A 26,862-nucleotide genomic window follows, 5' to 3' on the forward strand; every position below is an offset into this window, starting at 1 on the left:
CACAGGGCCCTTTTAGTGAGGACATGGACCTTTCAGTGCACAACGATCCCCCTGCCACCTCCCCCCTGCACAGACATGCTATGTAGGGTGATGAGCACAAGCCGAGCGTGCATGGCATGAGAATGGCGAACGCACGAATCGCAGGCAGCTTACGGGAGGTGCTCACCATCAAATGCACACTGGAGCTCGACTTCCTTTTCTGGACACACCATTGAGAGAGGGAAAGAGAAGGGAAGAGAGGAGATGAGAAGAAAAGCACAGAAAGTATTCACACATTAGTGTGCCAGCAAGGGCCCCCCTGCCAATAACGCTCCCCTAGGGCCAGGTATAAGCAGCAGCAGAAACGCACAGACACGCGAGAAGGCGCGGAGAGAAGTCACCATTAAAGAACATGGCTACACATCAGGGGAAAGGGCCGGGTTGAAGACCCCCATCCGCTCAAACATCGAGGTCAGAACATAGGTGCCCCACACACTGATACACGGAGAGGAGAGGAGAAGAGGGAGGAATAAGCATGCACAAGATCGGGGATGCAAGGGGTGCCTCTGTGTGCTCTCCCACCTCAGAAAACTGTGCAGCTTTCCCAGCCACACTGAAGAGGTAGGCAGAAATCCCCCATGTGTTCACATTGGGGAAAGCAGAGGTGTGTTTACAAGTAGAATCAGAGGGTAGGGCAGAGGGTGCAGAAGGGGCACCCCCAAGGGCTAAAGAAAGAGGAGGGAGCTCCTGTACATAGAATGGGGGCGAGAAAGGATCTCTCACATAGAAATTAGGGCTGATTTGAGAGGCAAGGTGCACCCATGCTCAGACACAGAGGAAAGGCAGGAAGGCAAAGAGGCACTCAACAGCCAGAACACCTTGTGCTCTCAGGTACTGGGAGAAGAACAAATAGGGAGCAATGCTCAAACACTACCCCAACCTTCTCGAATTCTACTCTTGTAAAGGCATCTTCAGTCATCTGCGAAGATGCCTTCACACCAAACTGCACTCTCCAGTAAACCAGGCTCAGTATGCATTTCTCCGCTCTTTCACTACACTCTTGGTGTCATCCTGTCCAAGCTGAGCCTGGCAGGTCTTTTAGCATTATAATATTACCTTTTTTCCCTGCTGTCTCTGCATACATTTTCCACCTGCCCTTCTCCTCTGGGGCTATCCAGGCTATTTCTCTGCTGCTTACTACTCATGGGGAGATACTACAAAGTCTAGCTCACAGACTACCATAGGACAGCACATCCCAGCCAAAAACCACAACGGCATGGACTCAATTACGTAGCCCTGGACTCCTGCACACTACCACAGCTCACCTCTGGAGCAGTCCTTCAACTCAGTACAGGTCATGGAGATGTACTTCCCCATTTCATATACTTACCAAGCCTTCATAGCTTCACCTTGAACATTGACTTCATCCCTGCTATCCTCACATCCGAGCTCAAGCACACATACAGACTGGCGTGTCTTTGATAGGAGTGCCCATGTTCACCTCATACTCAGAGCCATATTCCTAACCACACCATACAGCCCAGAATCATGCAGCCACTGCATGAATGGACTCAAACTAGCAAAGGTGCTGCCTCATCTGATCTTTAATTCCAGTACGGACAGACTCCAACCACTGATCTGTTCAGTATGTGGCTCACCAACACTCCACTTCATGGAGCCACAACACAGGGTTTTCCATTACCTGGTTTACAAAATCGTGATTCCTCTCATCTTCTTTTAGGACAATTTAGCTTCTCCACAGACTTTTCCTCAAGCTAGAGCCAAAACGGGACGTACTTCCAGTGCATGAACACAATGCTTAGACAACAAAAAACCCAGAGGAATCTTTGTACCCAGTCACAACAAGGGATTTTTAACTGGGAAAAGTGGAAATTCACAACAGCTGACAAACTGCTCCAAAATTTCAGTTTTTATCTTTAATGTAGCCTATAAGTTGCAGCAGACAAACAGAGGCTATATAAATACTGCAGGGAAACTTTTCTGTAAGGAAGACAGTCTCATTTGAAGTTCAGTTAGATATCAAATGAGTTATAGAAACAAGAAAAGGGGCAGAAAATGTTAAGAAACAAGCAAAAGGTTCAATATGAAAGGAGAGTCAATCAAGCCATACAGAAAACAATCACTCTCCTATATTCGAGGTACAAGTAACACTGATACAGGACGAAACAGAACCCTCTACAGATCAGAATTTATAATTAGAGTACAATCTACATTTAAAGCAGTGTTGGTCTATCAACATGGCATGATGTATTGTAGAAATCCCAGAAAGCATGTTATTACTGGCCACTATAACAACAGGGGTGGGGGAAAAGCCAGCTAGGCAGTATGAAAAGGGTGGGGAGTGAGGTCTGTGTTAAGACCAGAACATGAAAGCACTGTTACCACTCAAAACAGGTTGGATAAGGCCAACATGAGGCACCAGCACTAAGTGCCAAAGCATCAAAACTTATTAGGTCAAAACATATATAAGGAAATTACTAAAATCAGATCAGCCTCTCAATCCCCTCTGTAATAGTTGCATCAGAGCCATCTACATCACCTTCTCAAGGTGACTAGCTGAGTCAGCAAAACCTTTTGTTCTTGTAATGTGACTGCAACTTAGCAAAGTAAATAAGATAACAGAAGTTTAGTTACAGAGTTCTTTTTCCCCTCCCATAACACAGCTACATCTCTAAGTATTTCTACGCAGTGCAGAGATATCTCAGGGAATGCAAAAAATTGTTAAAGGCAGAGAGATAGCCTATGCTAAAGTACTTCGCTGATAATTTTAAGGATTTTCCTACATTTGAGAAACAAAAATTCTCCCAAAGCAGTACAGATAACATTCTCCTCTCAAACCCAGGGATGAATGTTTGTTAAATTTCTATTTCTGTATTTGGGTGAAATTCAAGTATTCATCTCAAAAGAGGAGCAGTTTCTCTACAACGAAACTTAAGGAAGACTCTTGCTTTAGGCAACAATAAACAGAAGTCAGCAGGTGACAGAAAGCAACCTGAAGAATCACTGTCCCTTCAGCATAGCAGCAATACTAGAAAAGGCAATTGTAAATCGTTTCGAGCACCTATGGAAAATACAACACAAACTAGAAGATGCTATAGGGAGTAGAGTGATCCCAGGCAAGGTCACATTCACAATTCTGGGCACTTAACATGGATATCTTTTTAAAACAGCTTTTTACATTTCTGTCTTCTACATGCAGTTCTGCCCCAGCTTGATACTGACAGTATCGGTATGTTAAAATATCACGCTTGCTGCAATTTATATTCCTATAGAGAGCATAGTCATTTCAGGACTCAAGGTAGCAGAAAAAAAAACAACCTCAAAGCAGATCAGTGAGAGGCAACCTGAACTAGGTTAATAGTAGAACCTATTTCTACTTCTGCTTTAGTCCTTTTGTGTGATGCTGAGCAAATCATTTCATCTTCATCAATCCATCTTCTCTCTTGCCCTTTGTCAGCTTGTCTATTTAAATTGTAAGCTAAGAGGCAGGGATTTTCTGCTTAGGCATCGCTACAGCACTAAGCACACTAGACTCTTGATCTCAGTTGGAGTTTCTAGGCATTACAACAATGCAGTGAAAAAAGTGAATGCATCAAAGGTGGGTAGAATGTTTTATCTGATGTCAGCACTCGAATAGATCTGAAGCGCTCCCCAAGGGTCTTGCATAAAACAGTTCAGCATAAAACTGTGCTGCTCAGGTGAACTTGGGTTCTCGTTTAGCTTCATCATAACAATCTTTAAACAGTACAGCTTTAAGATCATAAAAAATCCAGATACAGAATTAGGAGCATTAACTCCTGTTGGTCACTACATGGATTTTACTTGACTGTTGCAGATTTCCAGACCCTTGCAGATTTTCTAAGGATTCACTGTTGGTTCACCTTGCTACTGTGCCTTCTCTGTCTAAGGCATGCTTTCACTAACTGCTTTCTCAACATTCACGCCAGCTTACAGAGCATCCTACCTTCCCCACATACTCTTTACTGGGGAAAGGGCAAGGAAAGCTGGTACCCACCAGACATAAAACAAACTTACTGCAATATTCCTTACAAACAGCAAAACAAATGGTATTTGGTGCCTCTTTGTAGTTACGCAAGATGAAGGGCAGCTTTTACAACGTTAACCTTGTCACACCAAAAAAATCTGGATTTTTAGTCTTTCAGCTGAGCTCTCCAGCTATGCTATTCATCTTCTGCAAAAAAAAAAAACTCTGTGCATGCAGCAGAGACACAAGGTGGAAAATCAACAAATTTTGCAGAGCATTGCAAGAGCATGCTGTTAAAATCCCCTGCATCTCAAAGCATTCTCCACAAGTTACTATTTACATAGAATGTTATACTGGGCCTGAAAACCATTATCATTTTCTATCTCCTAATCACAAACCAAAGTGCTCAGAAAAAAAAAAAGATAAAAAAGAAGAAATTGACAAAGAGCTTTAAGAAGATCTAATTTTAAAATACTGACAATTACATACTTAAATAAAAATAGAACTTTGAGCATTAACAAATTCTGATTATAAATATGGATCTGACAGGCTGGAAACACATGCATCCTCTTACACCAGTAGGAAGGGAAATTCTCCTTTGGGAAAGCAGAGAACACGACTGAAGTGCTGCCCAGAGACAGAAGTGGGGGGTGAAAAAAAAAAAAAAAAAAAAAATCAACGGTAGGACTGTAACACTAACTACAGGGAGCCCAGACCCTGACTAGGTCAGAGAAAGGACATTAAGCATAAAGTGTCCTTAGTCTTCACCCATGTGTCTTGCCCCAGCCCATTCCTCAACCCCTCCCTCACCTTGCAGAGGATGGCAAGTCCAGATCACAGGCAGAAGGGCGAACAAGAAAGCAAGTAGATTTGACATGAAACTGTCTAAAGTAATTTTTAAAATGGCAGCTGCACAATGTTGCTCATAAATTTAGAATCTTAAAAAAAAAATACCTGGGACCTACAGTGGTGGCCACAAGATATGTGGTGTGTTACATGGCTCTGCAATTCGTCACCCAGTATCTTCCAGCCTCACCTTCTGTATGTGAAAGCAGAAAAGGATATTCCTTGGGGATAAAACCTGGGCCTTCCTCCTGCTACTCCATCAGCTTGGATCCAAATTCTGCCTGAAGAAAATGAGTGCAGCACTACCAAAGGTTTGGTGAGCAGGGACAATTTAAGATTCAAGGCAGTTTAAATCATTCATTATTTAAGATAATGGAAAAGTTCTCAAGTGCCAAGCTGATGAAATATCTCCCAATTAGCAGAATTAGTACTTGAAATAGAAGCAGCAGTGCAAAATGAAAACCAGAAATGCTTGAAATAGATTTTGGAAAGGAATTTGCTAGAGAAGAGGGTCATACACATGGAAATTTATCAAAATAATCCCAGTGTGGACACACCTACATTGGAATAAAAAAAAATGTTTCCTTCCAGTCCTCCCCTTCTGATTTAAGCTTCCCTCCTTACTTCCAAAATGGTCTGATGTAAGTAAAATGCACGCATCTCCATTGCTTTAATGTGTTAGGCTTGCTTCAGCAAAGGATTAAAGCCCATTCCTATAGAAACAAAACCTGTGTTTTTTCTTACATATCAGCTCAACACAACGACACTAGGTGCTCATATCACCACATATGACTAATATATCACTCCTCTCTTGTTTATGCTAAATCAACAACAACATGCTGCAGCTTGCATCAGATATTCACCAACACACGTTTTTATGGAGTTCTTGGAAATAAAGCATGAGAAAGATGTACAGTCCTCATTCAGACTTATCTAATATTATGCAGTAGAAATCCCTACTATATCTGTCAAATAATGCAAGATTCTCACATACAGCTCTGAATACTAGCCAAAGGGATGGGAAAGTTACCTTGAACAGAAAGTAAATTAAGACAAACTGGTGATATATTTTTTCTCAATGGGCTTAAAGCCATTGATTTTTAAACTAGTGTAATCAACAGTTTGTGGAAGAAATGCTCCTTCCATTCCCATCTACTGTGTGGATAACTGTGGCAACACTCTCGTGGAGCACAATCACCCTAGGCCAGATAAAACCAGTGAAGAAACTGAAACATATTTTCTCTCAAATCTCCATAAGGAAATAATTTCCAGGAAGATTTTAAGAAACAAACAAAAAACCCCAACCACTCGGAGTCTCCATATCTGGAGGGAACAGAGAAACCACCTAACCAAATGGCATGTGGTCAGCAGCAGACTACAGTTCAAAACACAGCATTCAATGACTGTTCTAAACCCATGTCTGATGTATAATTATTTATATAGGAAGTGAAAAGGATACCACAAAGCTGAAAATCTGTTTGGTGTTCAAGTCATGGTATCTGTGTTGTGCACTACTGCAATGGGCATAAAAATCATAGTTTGCTACAAGTAATGCAAGACCAGATGCTCTTAGCTCAACCAGTCACTGGCACAAGTTGTTTGTCAGACCTATCTAGGATGAGATAATCAGTGGGGCTAAAATTACAAGTTTCCTGCATAAGAAGCAACACATGTAAAGCAGGCTGGTCACAACTGTGAGGTCACCAACCAGACAGTGACCAGCACAGAGACTGCTGCACAGCAGCCAAGCGTGCCAGCACTGTTCCAATAAGCAAATGGAAGTGGTACAAGTCTACACTTCCATGGGATGACTAACAGGAAGCAGCACCGTGCATGCAGGCAGTAGGGGCAGGGAAAGAGATAGGCATGTAGCCACAGAAATCCTATGATGGAAGTGTTAAGGACGTACTACAAACACACACAGACTGCTACCTGCGCTCTATCTTGTCCAAACTTAGCACTGGGGAGAAGCGGCTTGTACTTTTAAGTCTGAATTATTGAGCAAGAGCGTTACTTAAAACACCAGCTTTAAGAAGAAATACATACTTTTTTTTCTGAGTTTTAAAGCTTATAGAAATGAGGATTCAAAAGCCACACCTGAAGATAGATGCTGTTTGGGGAACATGGAAAGCTTAAATGACTCTTCTGAGGGCCCTCAGCCCAGGTTGAAACTGCATGATGCCACTCATGGACACCACTCGGGTTCATACTGCAGAGCAAGACCGCTCTAAGACTTAGGAGCAAGGAAGTGTCATGCAGACTCTTGACTAGAGGTCTTAAGTGTCATGCAGAAGTAGAGAAGAGGTTCCCAGAGGGCAACCCCATTCACCATGTACAGAGAATGTGCTCTCTAATCTACCTTCCACTTTACCACAAGTATTCAATTGTACCTATCAGGAACAACATATACTGTGAAGAGCTGAAGAATACTTCAAATCAGCTAGAAAAGCAAATCCAGCTTTACTCTTTTCACAGAGGAAGACAGTGTTCTCAATGAACCAAACATCACGAGCTTTCTAAGGAGCTGGAAGTCTCTAACACACAGGTCTCCTTGTAACTACATGACAAGGAAGCTGTGTCTCAAAATCTGTGTGCATATCTGTCTGTTTCAGGACAATTTTGACCCAAGTTGTAACACTCCCTGAGAGCCTGCTGGAAATCAACAATCCTGAGAAGAAAGCCATTTTTTCCTAGGTAGGTGACAAAAATTACGTAGACATGTTGTTATCTGCTGCTTTTCCAGTTGCATCTCCCCTGCCATGTCAGGATTTTGAAGCATATATCAGCTGGTTCTCAGTTCACATTTGGAATCATTCATTACCGGGATTTTACTGTAGAGTTTTCCATATCAACAGATGCGACAACTCAAACACACTTGCTGTATTAGTGTGCGTGTGTTCAATGCACGTCCGTACAAGAGGTAGGCATGTGCAAAGGCATAAAAGCTCACTCTTGCAGGTACATTTCAAAGATAAATATCTTAAGGCAAGAACAGGAGTTCCACATAGCATTTTGGTCAAAAAAACCCAAAGACTTCAGTGTCATTAGGGCAGAACACAGCAGAACTTCAAGAATGCAGGTTTTACTTGAGCAGCCCCCAAAATAAACACAACTCCTCTGAAAACACCTCTTTTTCCAGCAGTCTGCTTGTATTGTGAGCCCTCTGGAAACAAAGCCTCATTAAAATGGAAAAGGGCTAAGACAGCAGGAGAGGACAAGTCTGCTGCTCCTGCAGTGTGCATGTCAACCCCCCAGCACGGGGAGAATGAAGACTGTCCACAATGCAAATCCAAGAGATGAACTATTCCATCTAACAGTCGAGGAGAAAGGTTTGGACTTGAAATGGAAGCAAATAAACTAAATCCTACTTTCCCATGTGGAGGACAGTTATCCTTTGGAACAGTTAGGGGAAGACAGTACTCTAGCCCATAACTGTCTCTATTCCAGTACCAGATAGTAAAGGGCTACTGCCCACAACAACACACAGCCTTGGCAATGGCCTATTTGACCTCCAGAACTAAAGGATGACCATGCACACAAAGACGGAAATTGAAGTGGGGAAAAATAATTCCCCTCAGAAGGGAACAGGAGAGTGCCTGGCCCTCAAGGACATGGGACTGAACTCAAGACTCAGTTTCCATTCTGTCCAAACATGAACATCTGGAGGCTCCTCCTTCCCCACCCCTCTTCCCAGCTCAACCTTCAGGATCTGTTCGAGTGGGGAGATAAAGAGATTTCCATGGGATCATCAGTCACTGGCAATTACTCTGTGCAATTTTCATACCCAGAAGTGTTCTGCACTGAACAGGACAGACTAGTCAGAGGCATGTGTTACACTTGAGCAAGTCCTTGGTCTTTCTAATCCACAGCACTGACCAGTTTTCCATACTTCAGAGAACAGGGAAAAAGAAATCTTGCTGGTACATTAGTGCTCTTAGCTAGTTGTGTGATGTACAAGGTGCACGTAAGGAACATTAAGATCCCACCCAGGGCATCATAACGATATATTGAACATAACAATCCCAGCCACAAGACATGGCTGTGCTTTTACCCTGGAAGGGGATGGGGCACCAGAAAAAGCAGCTGCCTTCTGCTCAGGTGGTGGGAGAGAGAGCAAAATGGAAAAGCAAGAACTTACCTTCACTCCATCTGACTTCTTATTCAGCAGGCTTTTGGCAGCTGTGGAGAAAAGGAGGAGAATTAGGTCAGATTTTGGTTTCAAGACTATTCTCTCTCTCTGTCTCTCTTCCCCTGTGCTCCCCGCTTCCATCCAAACTGCAGGAGACTTCAGGAGGACAACCATCCTGCTAAATCCTCTCTAACAGCTAGAGACCTGGAAAACAGGCCAAGTCACTCATCAAATCCACACTGAAGGCAGAGGATCACCCATCCTATCTATCGTTCATCTAATTAGGCAAAAATACTCCCACTTTCACCATCTCTGGAAGACCAAGTCTGAAATGAGACTTCAGAGCTCTGTTTCAGTCCTCCACTCACACATTGTTACCGCATCCAGAAGTGCCAGCAGTTACAGGGGGAAAAGCTAAAGAAATCTGCCAGATCTTTGCAATAGGATAAAGGCTTTACCCTCAAGTGCAGCCATTCGCATAACAGACTTTGCTTATAAAGGGGGCACTGATAATGCAGAGGCTTCCTAATTACTGCTATTCAGTTACTCTGGGGAAACATCTGGATAGCTGAAAGGAAGAGACTGAAGTGTAAAACGCAGTGTCTGACAACTGTTTAAAAAAAAAGAGAATGAGCAGAGACAGGAACTAAGCTGAATTTCTTCACTGAAAGATAAAGATGCTCTGCTGTGCTCGACTTGAACAACTGGCAATGAAAGCAAGAGCATGATAAGTACAGACAGGGAGCACGCAACAACTGCCTAGCAGAAGGAACACTTTAAACTATGGAGGAGCTGCTCCATCTATTACAGGCAAATGGTATGTTGACAATGACTGTCAACAGTGAGACCCCATCTACAACCTCAACAGATATAAAACATAGCTTGCCTACTCATGAAAACTGCATTCAGTTGTTTCAACTTCTGTAAACAGCATGCTAGAGACCTACTAGACCAACACACTGATACGTCTCTCCTGAGCAGCTGCTGGGAAGCATAAGTTTCTGGGTACTTGACTTGGATTTTAGCTGGAGCAAAGATGAGGCCTAGAGAAAAGGCAAGTACTAAGACAACTCTTACATGACTCTTACACTTCATTCACAAAGACATGCTGACCAACTCATGCACAGAGTGCTCAGTCTCTCTCTAGAAGCAGCAACATCAGGCAAAAATTATTTGCAATATCCAAATAACTGTTCAAGTTTTACATCAAAAGCATTTCCCACCCTGCCTTCCCTACCACATGACCCTACAGATATGGATGAACTAGGCAGTATCAGCTGAGCTGGTGCAAATGACTGCAGCCTCCCCTCATGACAAAGAGGAGGCACCCTATATAAGTTTATTACAATCCCCAAATTGGTCTTCCTAATTCTACTCCCTAATGCAAATATAAAGCTAGCTGAGGAATTTTTCTTCAATTCCTGCTCTCAGAAACCACCTGAGAACACTGGAAGAACTTCATGCAGAGGTTTTCTGAATGTGACGCGTCACAACACAATGCTCCAACGTGCACACGTGAAGGTGGGCAGACCAACTGACCCAAGCAACTCATCTGTCCTGCAACACTTTCTTTGCTGAGTGTACACATACTAAAGCACTGCAAGACTGAATCTAACACATAAGTTCTCGTCACCTTCAAGGCATAATGAAGACCAGCTTGATTCCACATGCAAGTAAGAAGGAGAACAAGGTGACCATGGGGTCAAAAGGGGTCCAATGTTTATACTACACATACATCAAGGCATCTCACACAACAACTATTGAAAACAAGAAACTTTTACGGCCTTACAACACTTCAGAAGGAGTAAAGGATTCTGCAACATGACAAGTATCACAAATTGGACATCCTTGAAGCGGAAAAAAAAAAATCACATCAGAGAAGGGAAACAGCACCACCATATGTCCTGGGAATGACCCAGACACAAGCTGGGAAGCAACGTTTTTCACACTTTCTGCAGTTTCTCCAGAACTTCACATTTCTCTTTATGGACAGAAGACAGCTAAAATCATGTTGTATGGCATTAAAGCAAATTCAGTCGAGAGCCCCTCTGCATGGTCCAGCACCATGTAATGCTGATCCAGTGTGCTCCCCAGCGCAGCCTGCCCGTCTCGCCCCCTCTCCTCCTTGTACCTCTGCACAGCACACACTGTTCTCCCCCAGGCCTGTCAGCATCCCAGCACTGCAGAAGGAAACTCGGTCTGCGGTGTATTTAGTTCATGCATCATACTGTGGTTTGTAAGGACAACTGGAGAGCCCATGAAATGCACTCACATGCAAAGATGACTGCAGATACCTCAAACAAAAGGGAAGCATGCAGATTTACCCACAGGTCAACCTCTGCATGTTATGAGACAGGAATTAAAGAAGATGCAAGTGGAATTTCTGCAACAAGTGACAAGAATCATTTTACATGACAGGCAGCACCATCCAACATGCAACTTAGCAAAGTGACAACAGGAGGGGAAAATCCAAGGACACATGAAGGCAGATTCTTTAATGTTCAGGCAATGGTCTTACACCCATGCTTTGCAGTTTTCCAGGCATGAGATATTATTTATTTTCACCATCCTTCCCACTTCCTCTACACATTAAAGGCATTAAATTCCCTCTTCTCAGTGGAGTTATGAGTTCCTGTATAATGAAGCAATACAAAGGCACATGCTGCTAACCCAGTAACTTAAAAGCATAGTTATGTTCCTGGTTTAACAAGACACCCTCCAGTTAATCTCTAAAAAGAAAGACAAAAGGCCTGCCCTGCGCACACTTCATATACTCCTCCCTCTTCCCATATTTCTCAGTTTTGGCCTCGATAGGAAACAGCCTGGACTCTGGACCATGTTCCTGGCAGAAACACAAACCCCTAATGCTGAACTCATCAGCAATGAACACTAGACACTCTGGATGTACCAGAGCCAAGGGGGGTGGTGGAGGAGGGAATTTCCAAGACGGATTGATATACTTACTCCAAACACAGCCATTGAAAGTGCTTCCCCAACCACCAGCCCCACTCCTCCTCCCCAGCGAGAACAGCCCCTGGCCTAGCCTGCCCTGGGTTTGCCCTGTCTCCAGCTGTCAAATCTCACTTACGTTTCTCATCTCTGTTAAGCTTCCGCAGAGTATTTTTCGGGATGCAGGTATAATGCTGAGGTTGCTTTTATTAAGCTTGACTACATCATGATGCTAGCCTAACAGACAACTCCAGTTCTGGCTTCTAAACACAAGCATTTAAATCACAAAGAATGCTGGACTTTGCCAAGACTTGATTATTAAAATAAAAGTCATATCAACACAGAATTCTCAATGACATAGAATTGCTGTGTGTCATCCTTATACTGTCAGTTCAAAAAAGTCAAATTAACTAATTATCAACTTGATGCCACTTCTGGTCAAAGCAACCAAGAGTCAGTATACAGTCACAAAGAAGTGTCTCTGGCTACCATTACAAATGATGCCCATGAATGCAGTGTAACTTCAAGAATATCTATTTATTAAGGACAAGACAGAGCAAAGACTGATGCTTAACACTGTCACAGTGGCTATTTAGGCACAAGTGACTCTAGTAGCAGCCATGTAAACACAGCAGAGTGATTTCACAGAAGAGAGGGGAGTTGTCTTGTGTTCCTTACCCTCACTTTGGTTTCTGTCTCAGCAGTTTCCTTCCTCTTAGATTCTCCAGTGACTTGCTATAGGAACTTGTTGAGATAGCAATTGCACAGGAACACAATACACTGAGACCAATACAAAGACAACCTATTTGCATGGGAGAACTGCCTGGCAGAATTTACAACATGGACTCTTTCTCTCGCTGAAAAGTTTTTGGTTTTTTTTTTTTTTTAATCTTGCTTTGTTATTAACTCCCTTCACCCCTTAAACTACACCACTGCTCCAGAAGTGTACCTGAGCAATGGACAAGCAGCAACATTTAACATTTCTCCGCTCAATGAAAAGCCTTCCATGAAGACTTCTATTCCTCTACAAGACTAGAGTGATTCTGTTCAAAGACCTACTACAGGATAAACAAAGGGTCATGGAAAGCAGTCAGTCACTTCAAAAAAGCAGAGAGAAAAGGGTAGAACCAGGTGGAAAGGCAGGTAAAAACCCCAAAACATAAGGCAATGTAAGCCTTTACATGATATGGACCCATAGGACCTCTAGACATATCAGACATCAACTTTCCTATCCAATTCATCTCATCAGGCTCAGCCACTGCCTAGCACTGTGCACATACTTGCCATGCTTTAGGAAAATCTCAAGGGTAGACAGTGTCTGAAGATGCACACCCATCACCAGTAGTTTTCAGAGAAAGATTAAAAGAGGGAGCATTTATTAAAACTAAAGCCTGAAATACACAACCCAGTGCTGTCCTCTTGGCATGAGCCACAGAGCTCCCAGTTCTCCCACTAGTGAATAATGGAGAAATTGTGTGGGAGACAGGTAATTTCCTTCCATTTTTCACCTCTGCCAGCCTCAGAAAAAACAGAATATTCTCCAGCAAGAGCATGTACAAAAAGCAAAAAAACATGAGTCAGCCTGATACTTTGTGACATTTTAATAAATGTTTTCAAACACTTTCCCATCAATGCAGAAATTTCACATCCTGAAACTTCTTCTTTACACGCTTTCTTTCCAGGTATGCATATGTACACACAAACAAGAGCAGAACCGTAAAGGGTCGAAACAGTCCAAACACCCATCCTAGACCTTTGAGCCTGAATGCCCCAGTCTGTCCCAAATTAAAGAGTTGATAAAAATATGAGAGCACCTCTCTTGCAGTATTACAAAACCTCGATTTCCCGACAAACCAAGAAATGAAGGAGTGAAGGATAAACAACACAGGAAAAGGCATTCACAGAGCTCTCTTGAACTTTAGGGAGAGGAAGATAAAGGTAAAGAGAATTATTATAATAATTTAAATCCATTTTTGATGATGCATTACTGTCTCAGGCCATAGAGATAAAGATTTAGATGCAGCAATGAAATCCACAGGATTCTGGGAAGCTACAAAATGGAAGTTTACTTATCGAAGTACACTACTTCAGCAGGTCCACGCTGTAGTAGTTGAGCAGCATTTTCTGAAACTCCTGACTGTTTCTTAAGCAACTTAACAGATATCTTTGACACTGTTTCCCACAGCATTTTCCTGGAGAAACTGGCTGCTTATGGCTTGGACAGGTGTACTTTTTCCTGGGTAAAAGGTTGGCTGGATGGCTGGGCCCAAAGAGTGAATGAAGTTACATGCATCTGGCAGCTGGTCAGAAGTGATGTTCCCCAGGGCTCAGTACTGGGGCCAGTTCTGTTTAATATCTTTATCAACAATATGGACAAGAAGATCAAGTGTACCCTCAGTATGCTTCCTGCTCAAGTTGGGCAGGAGTGTTGATATGTCTGAGGGAAGGAAGCCTCTACAGAGGGATCTGGACAGGCTGGATCGATGGGCTGAAGCCAACTGTATGAGGTTCAAGAAGGCTGAGTGCTAGGTCCTGCACGTGGGTCGCAACCACCCCATGGAACACTCCAGGCTTGGAGAAGAGTGGCTGGAAAGCTCTCCAGCAGAAAAAGACCTGGGGGTGTTGGTCAACAGCTGGCTGAATACACACACAGCAGTGTGCCCAGGTGGCCAAGATGACCAATAGCATTGTGGCTTATATCAGAAATAGTGTGGCCAGCAGGACTAGGGAAGTGATTGTCCCCCTGTACTCGGCACTGGTGAGGCCACACCGCAAATACTGTGTTAGGTTTTAGGCCCCTCACGACAAGATAGACATTAAGGTGCTGAAGCATGTCTAAAGAAGGGCTACAAAGCTGGTGAAGGGTCTAGAGCACAAGTCTTATGAGGGGCAGCTGAGGGAACTGGGGTTGTTTAACCTGGAGAAAAGCAGGCTGAGGAGAGACCTTATCGCTCTCTACAACTACCTGAAAGGAGGCTGTAGTGAGGTGGGTGTTAGTCTCTTCTCCCATGTAACAAGGAATAGGGCAAGAGGAGATGGCCTCAAGTTGCACCAGGTGAGGTTTAGACTGGATATCAGGAAAAAATTATTCACTAAAAGGGTTGTCAAGCATTGGAATGGGCTGCCCAGGGACTGGTGGAGTCACCATCCCTGGAGGTATTTAAAAGACATGTAGATGTGGTGATAAGAGACATGGTTTAGTGGTGGACTTTCAACCTAAATAATCTATATAGAGAAATTGCTTAAAAATAACTTAATTTTTCATTAAATGTGACCTCATCTTCTGCTTAGGAAATGTGGTTCCCACTGATCTTGTACTCATTTATTCAAAGCTCTCTGGAAACGTTTTGATAAATTTTTCGCTCCACATTTTCATCCTTTGAATTCACACCAGAAGGTTAGTGTTTACATGAGTCAGGTGATATAAATTTCTGGTCCTGAATGGATATCTACATAACTAACACAACACAGCAGAAACTTCAAATATATACTCACACAATTTTAACTTCACTTTCATTAAAGGAAAGAACTCAAATTCCAATCTGAGTATAAATATGTATATGTACACACACACAGAATCACAAACATTGAGTTTCACAAGCACTTCTGGAAGGCAGGTATAACAGGACAGTGAAATATTTCTGCACCACTTTATTATTTGTATTGTTTCCTTCTTGCTCTTTAGTCAGCTCAAAAATGTCTCCATACAGGTTACATCAAACATGCACAAGCATATTCAGCGTTTCTTAGTTAGAAAGCACTCTGCTCCCTGGATGTGCCTCCAGACTCTCTCAGCCTCGCCTAACTACTTAAAAACCACAAACTTCACATTGGAAAGTTAATAAAGATATGTAGAGACACGTAATTAATTCCAGGTATTGTCACAAGCTGCCATAACAACTCCTTCACAAAACTGACTTGAGCAAGCAGTGCCAATTCCCAAGAAAAAAGCTCAGCATCAGTTAAAGATAGAGGTTTCAGGCGTAAGGCTTAATTACCTGCAATGTCTGCCTTAGGATCTGTTTTGAACATGGGGTAGCACACAGGACTTGTGCTGAACCACTTGAGAGAAGTGAATTTCATGGAGTGTGAAAGCTTGTTGAACATTCCCCAAATTAACAGTTGCAGTCCAGTTAGGAAAACAATGCTAAAAATTTCATGTAGTCCACTTGTAAGTCTTGCATGAAGATTAACTTATGGGGAAAAGTCACTTCTCAGCACTTTGTGAAGATGGCTGTTTCTAAGATGAAAACCAATTTTGTCCATCCTTCCACTGCTAGAGCAGGCTTTATCCATATCACTTTATAACAGACTTACTTACAGAGTTTTATCTACATAAAAGAGTCCAGGCACCTTTAAATACCGCAGCTAACAGGAATCTCTGAAAATCTGGTCAACTTTCTCCTAGTAATAAATTTACATTTACTTCTCAGAAGGTGATTTAGGAGTTTCTTGTTTCAGGTAATCAGTTGATTTACCTGACTGTACTTCTGCACTCTGGAAGTGACTGCAGATCAGATCAGGGTTTGCTTGGATCATCTGAACATCAAAAGTCACAAGTGAGCACCCAAATCATCCTGTGTATACCCTGGTGTGAATCTAAAGATCCCACAGCGAAGTTTAGATTGCAGTGTTCTCTCTCACAGCTGAGTGAATACCTACCAGAGTGTGGACAGAAGCTACAAACCCCTTATTATAACCAGGTCTCAATTTCCTGACTTACACAGAAAAGAGTGCAACTGTAGCTGCTTTTAACAAATAGCCTACAGCTGACCTGAGATACACTTTTTTAAAAAGAACCACAGTCAATATTAAGCTGTTGAATATACCATAACTGGGGAAAGGAGCCAGATGATGTTCCTTTATCTTTAGGAACTGATCTGGGGCAAAGGCACTTAGCAAGCAACAAATTACTCACAAAAGAACATAAACTTTTTTTTTTCTTTGTAAAAAGTAAGATTTTTTAATGAGGAAAAAAAGAGTAATGCTACAGACTTTTTAAGCATACAATTTGTCACAAGCTAAACCTACACTGTTAAACAAAAGAACTCTACATTACAAAATATGTGACAGAGGAGATAGTAATGACAACAGGATTAAAGAAGTCTTCTCATATTTCCCGCAGATAGTACAATCATGTCTAATTAATTGATACCAAGGTCACATGAGCTTTCATCTCCCTCTTGGTTCAAAACATCTGTGAAGCAGCTTTTAGAAGATCTCATCCCAAAACGAGAAGCAGCTTCTCTCTTCATAAATCTAGTTCCCTGTCTGCTGGGAATGGGGCTTTCAGAGACCCACAAACAGTGTCACCCAGTTAGAGAAAACAAAACCCACTTAAAGTCTTTAGGGAAAGAAACAAATACTATTTTAGCACTTTTCAAGAGCACTTAGATGACCTGTCATGATAGGAAAAGTCTGAGCTCTACCCAAAGTTCCCACACGGAGTTCCTAACTTTTTACTTTCAGTTAGCATGCACTTATTCTTCAATTCTAGTAGATTTATGTATTTCAACTGCAGCAATTAAAAACCTTAAGTAAATAAAAGAATAATAGTAATAACTTTAAAAAGTCAAGCTCATATTACACACAGTCCTGCAAAGAAAACAAGAGTAGCTATCTCCCCACTTTCAAAGCACGTAAAAATAACAGGAATAGCTACTATGCCCAGAGACTATAAATGCTTTGCATCTAAATTCATAACATTTCTTTCTGTACAGTTATTCAGAGCATCCCATTACCTGGGATCACAGCTTATATTCAAAGCAGAACTCAGTGATACTGAGAACCTTGCGCACACTATGGGCCACGTACGATTTCTTTTCTTCAGTTGTTAACTGAAGCAGATCCAGCAGCTTCAGCCCTTGAGACACAGAAGAACAAGCAGAGCGAGCCTTTTCCTCCTCAATACTAGCTCAGGGAATAAGTGGATGTACAGGTCACATATCATTAAGGAAAACCCTTTTCTCAGCTATTTCATGTACTCAAAATCTGGGCCACAGGAGATTTTCTTAACTAAGCACTTCTGCAGCTTCATTACAAGTGACAACATTTGCAGACTAAAAATGAATCTAAACCTGCTGTTTAAAAAAAACCAAAAACACAACAAACCCCTGACTATTTCAGAATCATCAACTAAGTTAAATAAAAACTATCTGTGTGAATAGATCAAAAACCATTCACACCAGCAGAAAGCCCAAGAAAATGTTGTTTCGTACAGTACTGCAGGAGCCCTGTTGTTGTGCCATAGCTCCTCAAACAGTTATTTCAGAGTCATTCTCGGAAAACAATGTATAATTTTTAACTCCTGTAATAGCACAATCCTGGGACAGGTGAATGGAGAAAGTTTGGCCTTAAAAGGACAGAAAAACTATCAGAAATGCAGTAAAGACAAACTGCTGTAGCCACAAGTAGTCCTGACATACTGGCACAGGTTCACCTGAAAGCAATAACCAAGGAAAAATAGTTTTGAAGTTGCTGAGGGCTGTCCCTTAGTTGTAGTTTGATTTCATAACTTTTATTTTATTCTTTTTTTTTTTTTTTTAAATCACCATACAGGGGGTTAAAAACACTGCCTTGGTTTCACAAAAGAACGTATGCATGAATGAGCACTTTGAATGCTGGGACAATCGTTTGACGGAGGTTTTCATTCTGATTAGAAGTTTATTGTAACATCACCCAGAATATAAGTACTGGTATCCACCATTAGTAAATGGCCAGATGAAATTAACACACTTCCATTTCATTCATCATCACTTACAATCCATACAGCAGACTTTCACTTGAAATTAACTGTAGTCAGATGCAATAAAAATCTAACTCACATTCAATGATTGCCCTTTTTCAAATAGAGAAAAAAAGGACAAAAAGAGGAAATAATCCCATAAACCAAAAGCACTTGCAAATAGACACTTTCCACTCAAATGGAAAAGAACGTAGATAAGACTGCATCACCTAGATGTGCTGAGCCAAGACAATCATCTTCCAGAAAGCATGATTTGCATGTTGAGATTTGCATTTTCAGTAAGTGCACTACGTAATGCAGTTGGGTGGGAGCCAGACTACCAGTTATTAAGCTTAAAAGGATGAAAACCCCTTATGAGACTCCAAGAAGGAAAACTCTTGATAGCTAGATGCTTCAGACCCCTTTTTGATGAGTCAAAGTAATACAATAACCCAAACAGCTCCTGTCCCTATTCTCACCAATATTATTACTTGCTCTGTGTCCCTGCCCCAGGTCTAAAGGAATTGCTGCTACCTAATAAGAGTTCCTGACTCCAGGTTTCAGACAGGAAAGCTAAAAAATGCCAGCTAGAATTTCCCAAAAATAACCTGACAACAAAATATCATGAGAGGATTGTGGCAGCTGACGTTATTTCTGTTTTGTACCAGACTACAGCGCCATGTGCTTCTCCCCAAACAAATAATTTCCTATTTCACACTGGTCACCAGCCAAGACAAAGCAACCACCATTACACCATGATGAACTGTCAGCATGTTTCCTTCCCTCCTACTCAACCCCAAAGCGGTTAAAATATCCTCCAACTCACTCACACAAAACAAAACCAAGGAAGGAATGGGAACGGTGAGAACTTACCTGAAAAATTCCGAGACACAAGCATCGTTGTGAGGATTGCACCCTGTAGGGAAGAGAAAGCAGGGATAACGGACAGTGTCACTCACTTCAGAAAGGGGCTGGGCTGACTCATGGAGAACACAGCGTGTCAGATGCCAAAGCAGAGGTATCCCAGTGCTACTCTGGAAACTTCCAGTGTATCCAAGATTCCCATATATGGCTGTTGGACCTGATATGGGACCACTCAGAGTCCTGTCTTTCTAGAGCAGCAGCTAGAGGCCAGGCAGGATAGTCTAGGAAATCTAAAATGGCACTAAGAGTTATGTTTAGACACATAGTTGCTTCCTAATTTTCAAATAGCAGACAGTTGCTCCATGCACAGCCCAGAGGCTTTGCCCTAGCTACAGGCAACTGAGAGACTATTACTGGGAGGCAGAGAATGAACAGAACAAAAAGCCTCAGAATTTAAGAACTAGTTGGTCTATTTCAATTCTTTTGCAGGAAGAAGGGGTGATTACTTAGCAGAAGAGGCATAGGAAACGCACAGCTTCAGAGAAAGAAATTACACAGCTCCTCAATGCACTTCTTTAGTGCCCTGTAGTGGAGGACCACACAACATTAGCTTCACTAACATTAGTGAGCTAATCATAAAAAATATTGTTGCTAGGAAGGCATTAAGTTCAAATTCAGAGGATTAAAAACAAACTTAAGGCAAACTAACATATACTTACCTTTAGCTTCCTTCTAGCATTGAACTTTCGCAAGCATTCCACAGTCTCCTGCCTGTGCATCATGGAAGCGACAGTAGATCGTTGCTGAAAAACAGGAACAGCAAAATATCAAGCACACATCCTAACCAAATCAGCCAGGGGCCTTCTCTCCACTCACACACAACCGTGGCATGCAAGCTGACATGGCCAAGCCTCTCACCACTGCATGGCTGCAAAACACTGCAACCAGTTCATAACTTAAGAACTTTCCAATACAGCAAGACATGTTAAGGTTGGCTATTACAGGACTGCACCCAAGAAACTCTATGATTGAGGTACAGGTGAGAATCAATGCTCCTTGTCTCTCAGGCACACGAATGGACCAAGACAGTAAGAAGACAAAGTCAAATGAATAGGTATACCCATGGGGGACTGAGTTAGAAGCACTACAAAAAAGATCTGGCTTACATTAGTTACGGCTCTAAGGGAAAATTCCAAGCAGTAAGTGAATAACAGTGAGCGGTAGCCTTCCTAGATGTGTCAACTCCCTGCATGTAAGCAGAGGACTTGGCATCTTTGCATCGGTTTTGCAGAAATAGATTTTCAGTGTGTAAGAAGAAAGATGATACAGCTGTATTGTACCAATGCAAAAACCTGAGCATAACCTCTAGCCAGTGACGCACACTGGTCACCCACAGTAGACTGGGATCCCATCAACTGCAAAAAGAGAACTTCCCAGAAGTGTTGCCAGTCATTGAGAGCACATGAGGAAACCAGAGCCTGATGCTGCCAGGCATTTAGAGCACATGAGGAAATCAGAGACTAATGCCAAAGTAGCTGTTGCTCTTGCAGAGAGCTACAAGCCTGAATTCCCTTTACAAGGACACTAGGTGAATGACTAACTTGGCAGATCAGTGTGTACAAACCCTTCGCTACCTTTCTTCTGCTTACAAAAAATTCTGCAATATCCAAAAGAACTGTAAACCATGCTCATATTCAGCTAGTTTCATGGGAAGTCTCTGCTTTGATCCTGTCAGCAAAGGTAGGCACCTGCTGCAGTACACACAGCAGTGTGGAGGGGGAATGCAGCTCAACTGTCCTCTTTAACAACTTTGATGGTCACTGCTCATTCAACCTCCTCAGGAGTGACATCCATTTGTTCAATGCAGGCTTAAAAGAGTCAGGACATGTACTTCAGAAGTTCAGTGATGCTAAGAAACTCTGTGTCTCAGATAAACTGTTGAGATTTCCTACCACATTTACTTCAGAAAAGCAATGCATTTCCAGAAAGAAAACCTATGTTGCACACACAGAGACTGCAGAGCAAATGCAAACAATAGCTTGAACGGGAGGCCGTTTGGGTGAGAGGCTGAAATGGCTGTGAAATGAAACTGAACCCCCCATAACTCAGAGAAGGAAAGCCTCTCTTGAACTGTTCTATATTATGTTGCCACAGGGAGCGAGCTATCATAATGCATACAGCTTTGGTTACAGGCACTGGGACAAAAGTTAAATATACAGGAACTGCTGTTGATTACAGGCACGCAAGGAGAAAAAAAAAAAACAAACCACCAAACAGATGCAAAGTCTCAGCTAGTGTGAAGTTTTGACTTCCAAGGAACTTGCATCACTTCACAGCAGACACTAAACTCCTGTTACACAGATGTTCACATAAGTAAGTTTAAATTGCTAATTTGTTGTTTTGTGGTGGAAGGAAAAAAGTTCCTCAAGAAAAAATGAGTGAAGGAACACACTAGACACATCCTAGAAAGCAGAAGCAAGCTATGGTATTAAAAGAGCATCTGTTTAGACTTAGATGGAACTATTTCAACCTGCAGAGATAAAAGTACACAATTGCCGTTCTCCCCTACTCCCGCTCCCAGCTGCATTCTGGGATTTTCTTGCCAGCTTTGTAAAAGATGAAATACACTCATGTGTGGGGTCTGGCAAGGCTGAAACTACATACAAAGAACAGCAAAAGACCTTTCACTGATTTCAGGTTTACAGTCAGTTAAGCTGCAGCAGAGCAGAAACATTCCAACATTGCAAAGATGCAATGCAACACAGTGAAGTAGAGATAAGAATAAAATAATCCTAAAATATTTTGTCTGATGCCCAACTCCATCTGACGTTTCAGGATTATATAGGTTGCAAGAGGAGATGTGGGGAAAAAACAGAAACTATGGACATTTACAAAACTTCTAAAAGAATAAGAGATCGATCTCTTTTTTCCTGCAGTGGCAATAAAAGCACCACAGCATGACAAAGTTGGCTTGTTGAAGGTCAGTCTCCAAAAAAATCCCATTTTGAAATATTTAAAATATTCTGGGCTCCTCTGCGGCTAAGTCTTCTTGACATGTTAGTTCAGGATAAACCACAAATCAATCTGTAATAGAGGAAAATACTTACGCAGACCCATGGATGTTTGAGAGCCTGGTCAGCTGTGATGCGCTTTGCTGGGTTTATCGTCAGCATCTGGTTGATCAAATTCTTTGCTTCAGGAGTCACAGTGTCCCACTCAGGTGATGGGAACTGAAAGAGGAAGAAGAAACAGATGATGAACGGAAAATATCTTCTACTAGCAGAAGAGATTCTCCCTCCTACACAGCTGAATTCCAGCTTTTGCCCTTTTGATACCAGGGCTAACATATGTGCCAAAACCATCAATTTCTGTGAAAACCCATGCTGAACAAAAATCATACAGAACGCAGCAAATGAATGGTACCAGACAGCAGGACACAGCTGTACCATTCAACAGACACAGGTAGGAAGATCAACAGTTTAAAAGCCTTTTAGGAAACACTCAGACCTTTGAATTTCTTTCAAACTCAACAGTCAAAAAAGTAAAGTCACAGATCTTTTTAACTGAGTTCTGACATGAAAAACACAAGCACTATCTTTTTTACCCCATCTTGCTCTTTCTCCAGCATGCTAAAAAGCTATAACAGCATATGCAAAAATCACAAACACTTAACTACAGCAAAACCTTGTCAAAGTGAAAACCGCTAACAGAGAACATCCCATCAGGTACACCTTCCCCACCGTAAAGCACAATATCCTGGAACAATACCAGTCACTGAGGTGTAGCAACCCACCAGCAAGTCATTAGCAAGCATCTACCATACCAGAAATCATTACTTGGGGAGCAAGAGATGTAATAGCGGACGGTAATACAGAAACACGGAAATAAAGAAAAGAATCTCAAGTATCTCAGTTGCTGATTATCCATGAGGGGTAGCTGCTCTCTCCTATAATTCCCGTAATGATAAAGCTGATATTTACGCCATCCTCCAGACACCTGCACGTGGTACAGATGACAGCATGCTGAGACTAAATGCAATACGTCTCACTCCTATGAATCTACTGTACAAATACAGGTGGACTTGAGAACACAAAGATAAATGTGCTACTGTGATAAAAGTTCTCTGTCATTACAAGGGGGTGAAGATTGATCTATCCTGAGAACAGTTCCTTACAGTACTACAACATTTAGAAAAAGCTTATTCCTTCTCTTTTCTCCTGCATTTCGTACTTTGCTCAGTTAGGTAATAAAAATACACCCATCATATTTGATTTGCATATAATCTTATTTCTGTATTCTCAGGCATCAGCAAGGCACTATACAATTTGTTCTGCAAACGTTGCAAGAGACTACTCAGAAATTATGATACTGAGCTTTCAGCCAGGACGCTTTCCTCCCACCCCAACTCTGAAGTATTCATGATAATGCCTTGCAAACCCCCTACCCAACAGCACAGACTCCAATTTACAGTTGCCACTTCCTCTATGGTCAAGAGATAACAACAGACCAGTCCAGTGCGTTCTCAGTGCTGGGGTAAGGACACCAGGGGCAGGTACACCTGTAAAACTTGAGCTGTTTTCTATCAGACAAAACAGGGGGGAATCTACTGGAACTTGTTCATTATAGGTAAGAATTCAAAAACAGCAGGTAGATAGGAGGCATCAGGCACTTCACTTCTCATGACTTGCAGAAAGAGTTAGACTAACCCCTGAAGTGCTTTGAAAATCCTCATTGAAATAATTAGCACAAAACCACTTCATATGAGAACAAGCAACACAAACAAGAGAGGTAGGAAGGCAAGAGAAGAACACAACTCCATTTAAGGCTATCAAGTACAAAGACGTCACTTTCCTTTCACTCAGGAAGCCACTGAGCCAGGACACAGGATTAGGCAGACCTTTGTTCTCACCAGTACAGTTGCTCTCATGGTCTCAGGCACAGAAGCTAGGAGGTAACTGGGGTCAAGCAGAACCCTCGCTTTCCACACACACCCCCGCCTTTTTTTTTAAATACAAACCACAAGACAACCTACAAAATTAACTCCCCAACTTCCTCTTGATATTCATGCCCACAGAGCTTGCGCTAGGATGTCCAGAAGTTCCTTCCTCCCTCCCGAGCCTCTCCTTACATGGAAGAATTTATATCAAACATGTAAGCTGTGGCATCCAAACCACATTCTACAATACCTTTGCTCCCCAGGACTAATCTCCTTGCTATTTCTCTCCTTCAGGCACCTATTTGCACCTCAGTTCTGCCATGCTCTAAGAACTGTTCCATGAACTGCTTGGCTTTTTACCACAGCCTCCAACCCACCACGCTGATCCCCATCACAAAGCCATCCCTGCCACTCAGTCTTCTCACTGGGCTCCACGCTTTCCACAGCTGGAAGAAACTCCACTATGGCACTGAGGAGGCCAGAGGTTACAATTTAAGCTATTATTCTACAGACTACTTCCTCATACTTTTAATTAGGCCTTGATAAAAACATGCTCCTTCATTATACCTCGCCTCTGCTCCCCTGAAAGAATTAGCATTGGCTACATCTACAGCACTTTGTGGTAAATGCACTAGAAGACACCATTTCCCACCATCTGCATTTCCAGCTCTGCACTTCCCTAATGACGAGCAACGTCTTGGTGCCCACTGTGATGCTTTCCACATATCCTTTCAGCAGCCCCAAACAGGACTGTATCCCAGGCAGTGAAGACAACGAGGTGTATGAACATGCCAAACATCACTTTGCACAGTAGCTTGGGGCCTGCTGGTGGACACCAAGTAAGATAGTGCCATGTTTTGGATGGCTTCTACACCCATGCAGGTACTCAGCAAGAAAGTGCCCTTACGTCATAGGCTCCGGCTTTGATCTGCTGATAGAGTTTGTGCTGATCTTCATCCCAAAAGGGAGGGTACCCCACTAGTAATATGTACAGAATCACTCCTGGGAGGGAGAGACACAGATACACTATGGTTAGGCTAATATGCCAATTATTCCTTCAGCCCATCTTCCTTCCCTCTTGACAGTCCCCAAAGCAATAACTGCTCTATATCTTCATTTGCCATCATATTTACCCTTCTGAGATAGAAAAAGACAGTACAAACCTCTCCTCTACCAAACTTCACCCTCGCACTTCATGTTCAGCTCTTAACACCAGCTGCCAGGAGCTAGAACAAGGTGCATGATGTCCTTCTACGCTCCTCTAGCTATCATGGCTGGTGAGCCACAACTCCCAGCTGCTCTCAGAATAAAATGAAGCCACATCCCCTGGGGTTGCTGGGCAGCAAGGGACTCTTTAGGAAGGACTAGGTTTTTAGATGCTTACTGTGCATGGTCTTGGGACAAAAATGCCACTGACAAAGCTAACACTCCTAGCCTGCAGAGAACCATTTAGTCCATGTCAGGCAACACTGATATCAAGTCTTTAAACTTATTGGTCCCAGATACATTTACTCTTCAATTTTTTCTTTTTTTAAAAAAATCAACTCTTCAGTATTTCATCTTCTACATAACTAGAGTAACAGGAAATTGCTACAGTTATCTAAACAACTGACTCTGCGAAGCATAGCAGGTCCTATCTCTTAAGTCTCAAACATCTGATAGACGACCTGAGGAAAGGATTAGGAGCCAGAATCAAATGAGTTCAGGCTCCAATATTAACTCCATCTGTCGCAAGGTGCTTATCCTCAAGTGTGCCTTCATCTCTCCACCCAATAAGAAGGAGCACTGCGCACCCTCCCAGAAACAGATTATAAGGAATTGTTCTTCTACACGAAATGGTGGTGTTTAAGGGTAAAACATTTTGACAGAATCTTACCACATGCCCATATATCCACTGGTTTTCCATAAGGATCTTTTCTTAAGACTTCGGGGGAGAGGTAGCCTGGAGTGCCAGCAAACCCTGCCAGGAAATGGATGACATGAAGTACTTACAGTATCCAAGCAGAAGAGATCTTGCCATATCACAAAATTCATTAGTGGTAACCAACAAATTTCAAAACCCATTTCCCACCCTTCATCTCATATTTGCTAAAGCTACCTCTTGGTAAACCAACAGAAGGGGGGGGGAGGGGGGTGGGGAAGAAATCGGATGAGATCAAGTATCTGTGTATTGCAGGAAAAAACAAAAAAAAGAAAGAGGCACCGTGTCAACCAGCTGGCCATAAACTCATATAACAGGCCTTGTATCATTGTTACATATAATGGCTTGGAGTTTGAAATACGCAAGACATGGATGGGACACATTTGATTGCCAAACGGTGTGGGCAGACCAGGAGAAGTAGCCATCTTCTCCAGAATCTCCACAGCACTCCAGAGTCTCAGAGCTGATGTTTAGCCTGAGAAGGTCTCATTTCTAATTGTCTTTTAGT

General features: G+C 42.3%; 1 protein-coding gene across 3 annotated transcripts in view; it reads right to left on the reverse strand.

Annotated features, from left to right (window-relative positions):
* The window catches only part of CAMK2G (calcium/calmodulin dependent protein kinase II gamma), a 123,920-nt gene that overhangs the window by 20,003 nt on the left and 77,055 nt on the right, over positions 1-26,862 (reverse strand). For 2 of the 3 annotated variants that reach the window (XM_086616831.1, XM_086616830.1), the window contains exons 8-13: positions 26,310-26,393; positions 25,341-25,435; positions 22,605-22,727; positions 20,217-20,300; positions 19,507-19,549; positions 8,970-9,010 (exon numbers count right to left, since the gene is read on the reverse strand). In XM_086616831.1, the coding sequence (XP_086472957.1) occupies positions 8,970-9,010; positions 19,507-19,549; positions 20,217-20,300; positions 22,605-22,727; positions 25,341-25,435; positions 26,310-26,393 (470 nt within the window). Of the gene's footprint in view, positions 1-166; positions 200-8,969; positions 9,011-19,506; positions 19,550-20,216; positions 20,301-22,604; positions 22,728-25,340; positions 25,436-26,309; positions 26,394-26,862 lie in introns of all 3 variants that reach the window. The other variant, XM_086616829.1, reaches the window with a different exon arrangement.

Source organism: Tauraco erythrolophus, chromosome 9 (assembly GCF_009769465.1).
Source record: "Tauraco erythrolophus isolate bTauEry1 chromosome 9, bTauEry1.pri, whole genome shotgun sequence".
Taxonomy (NCBI): domain Eukaryota; kingdom Metazoa; phylum Chordata; class Aves; order Musophagiformes; family Musophagidae; genus Tauraco; species Tauraco erythrolophus.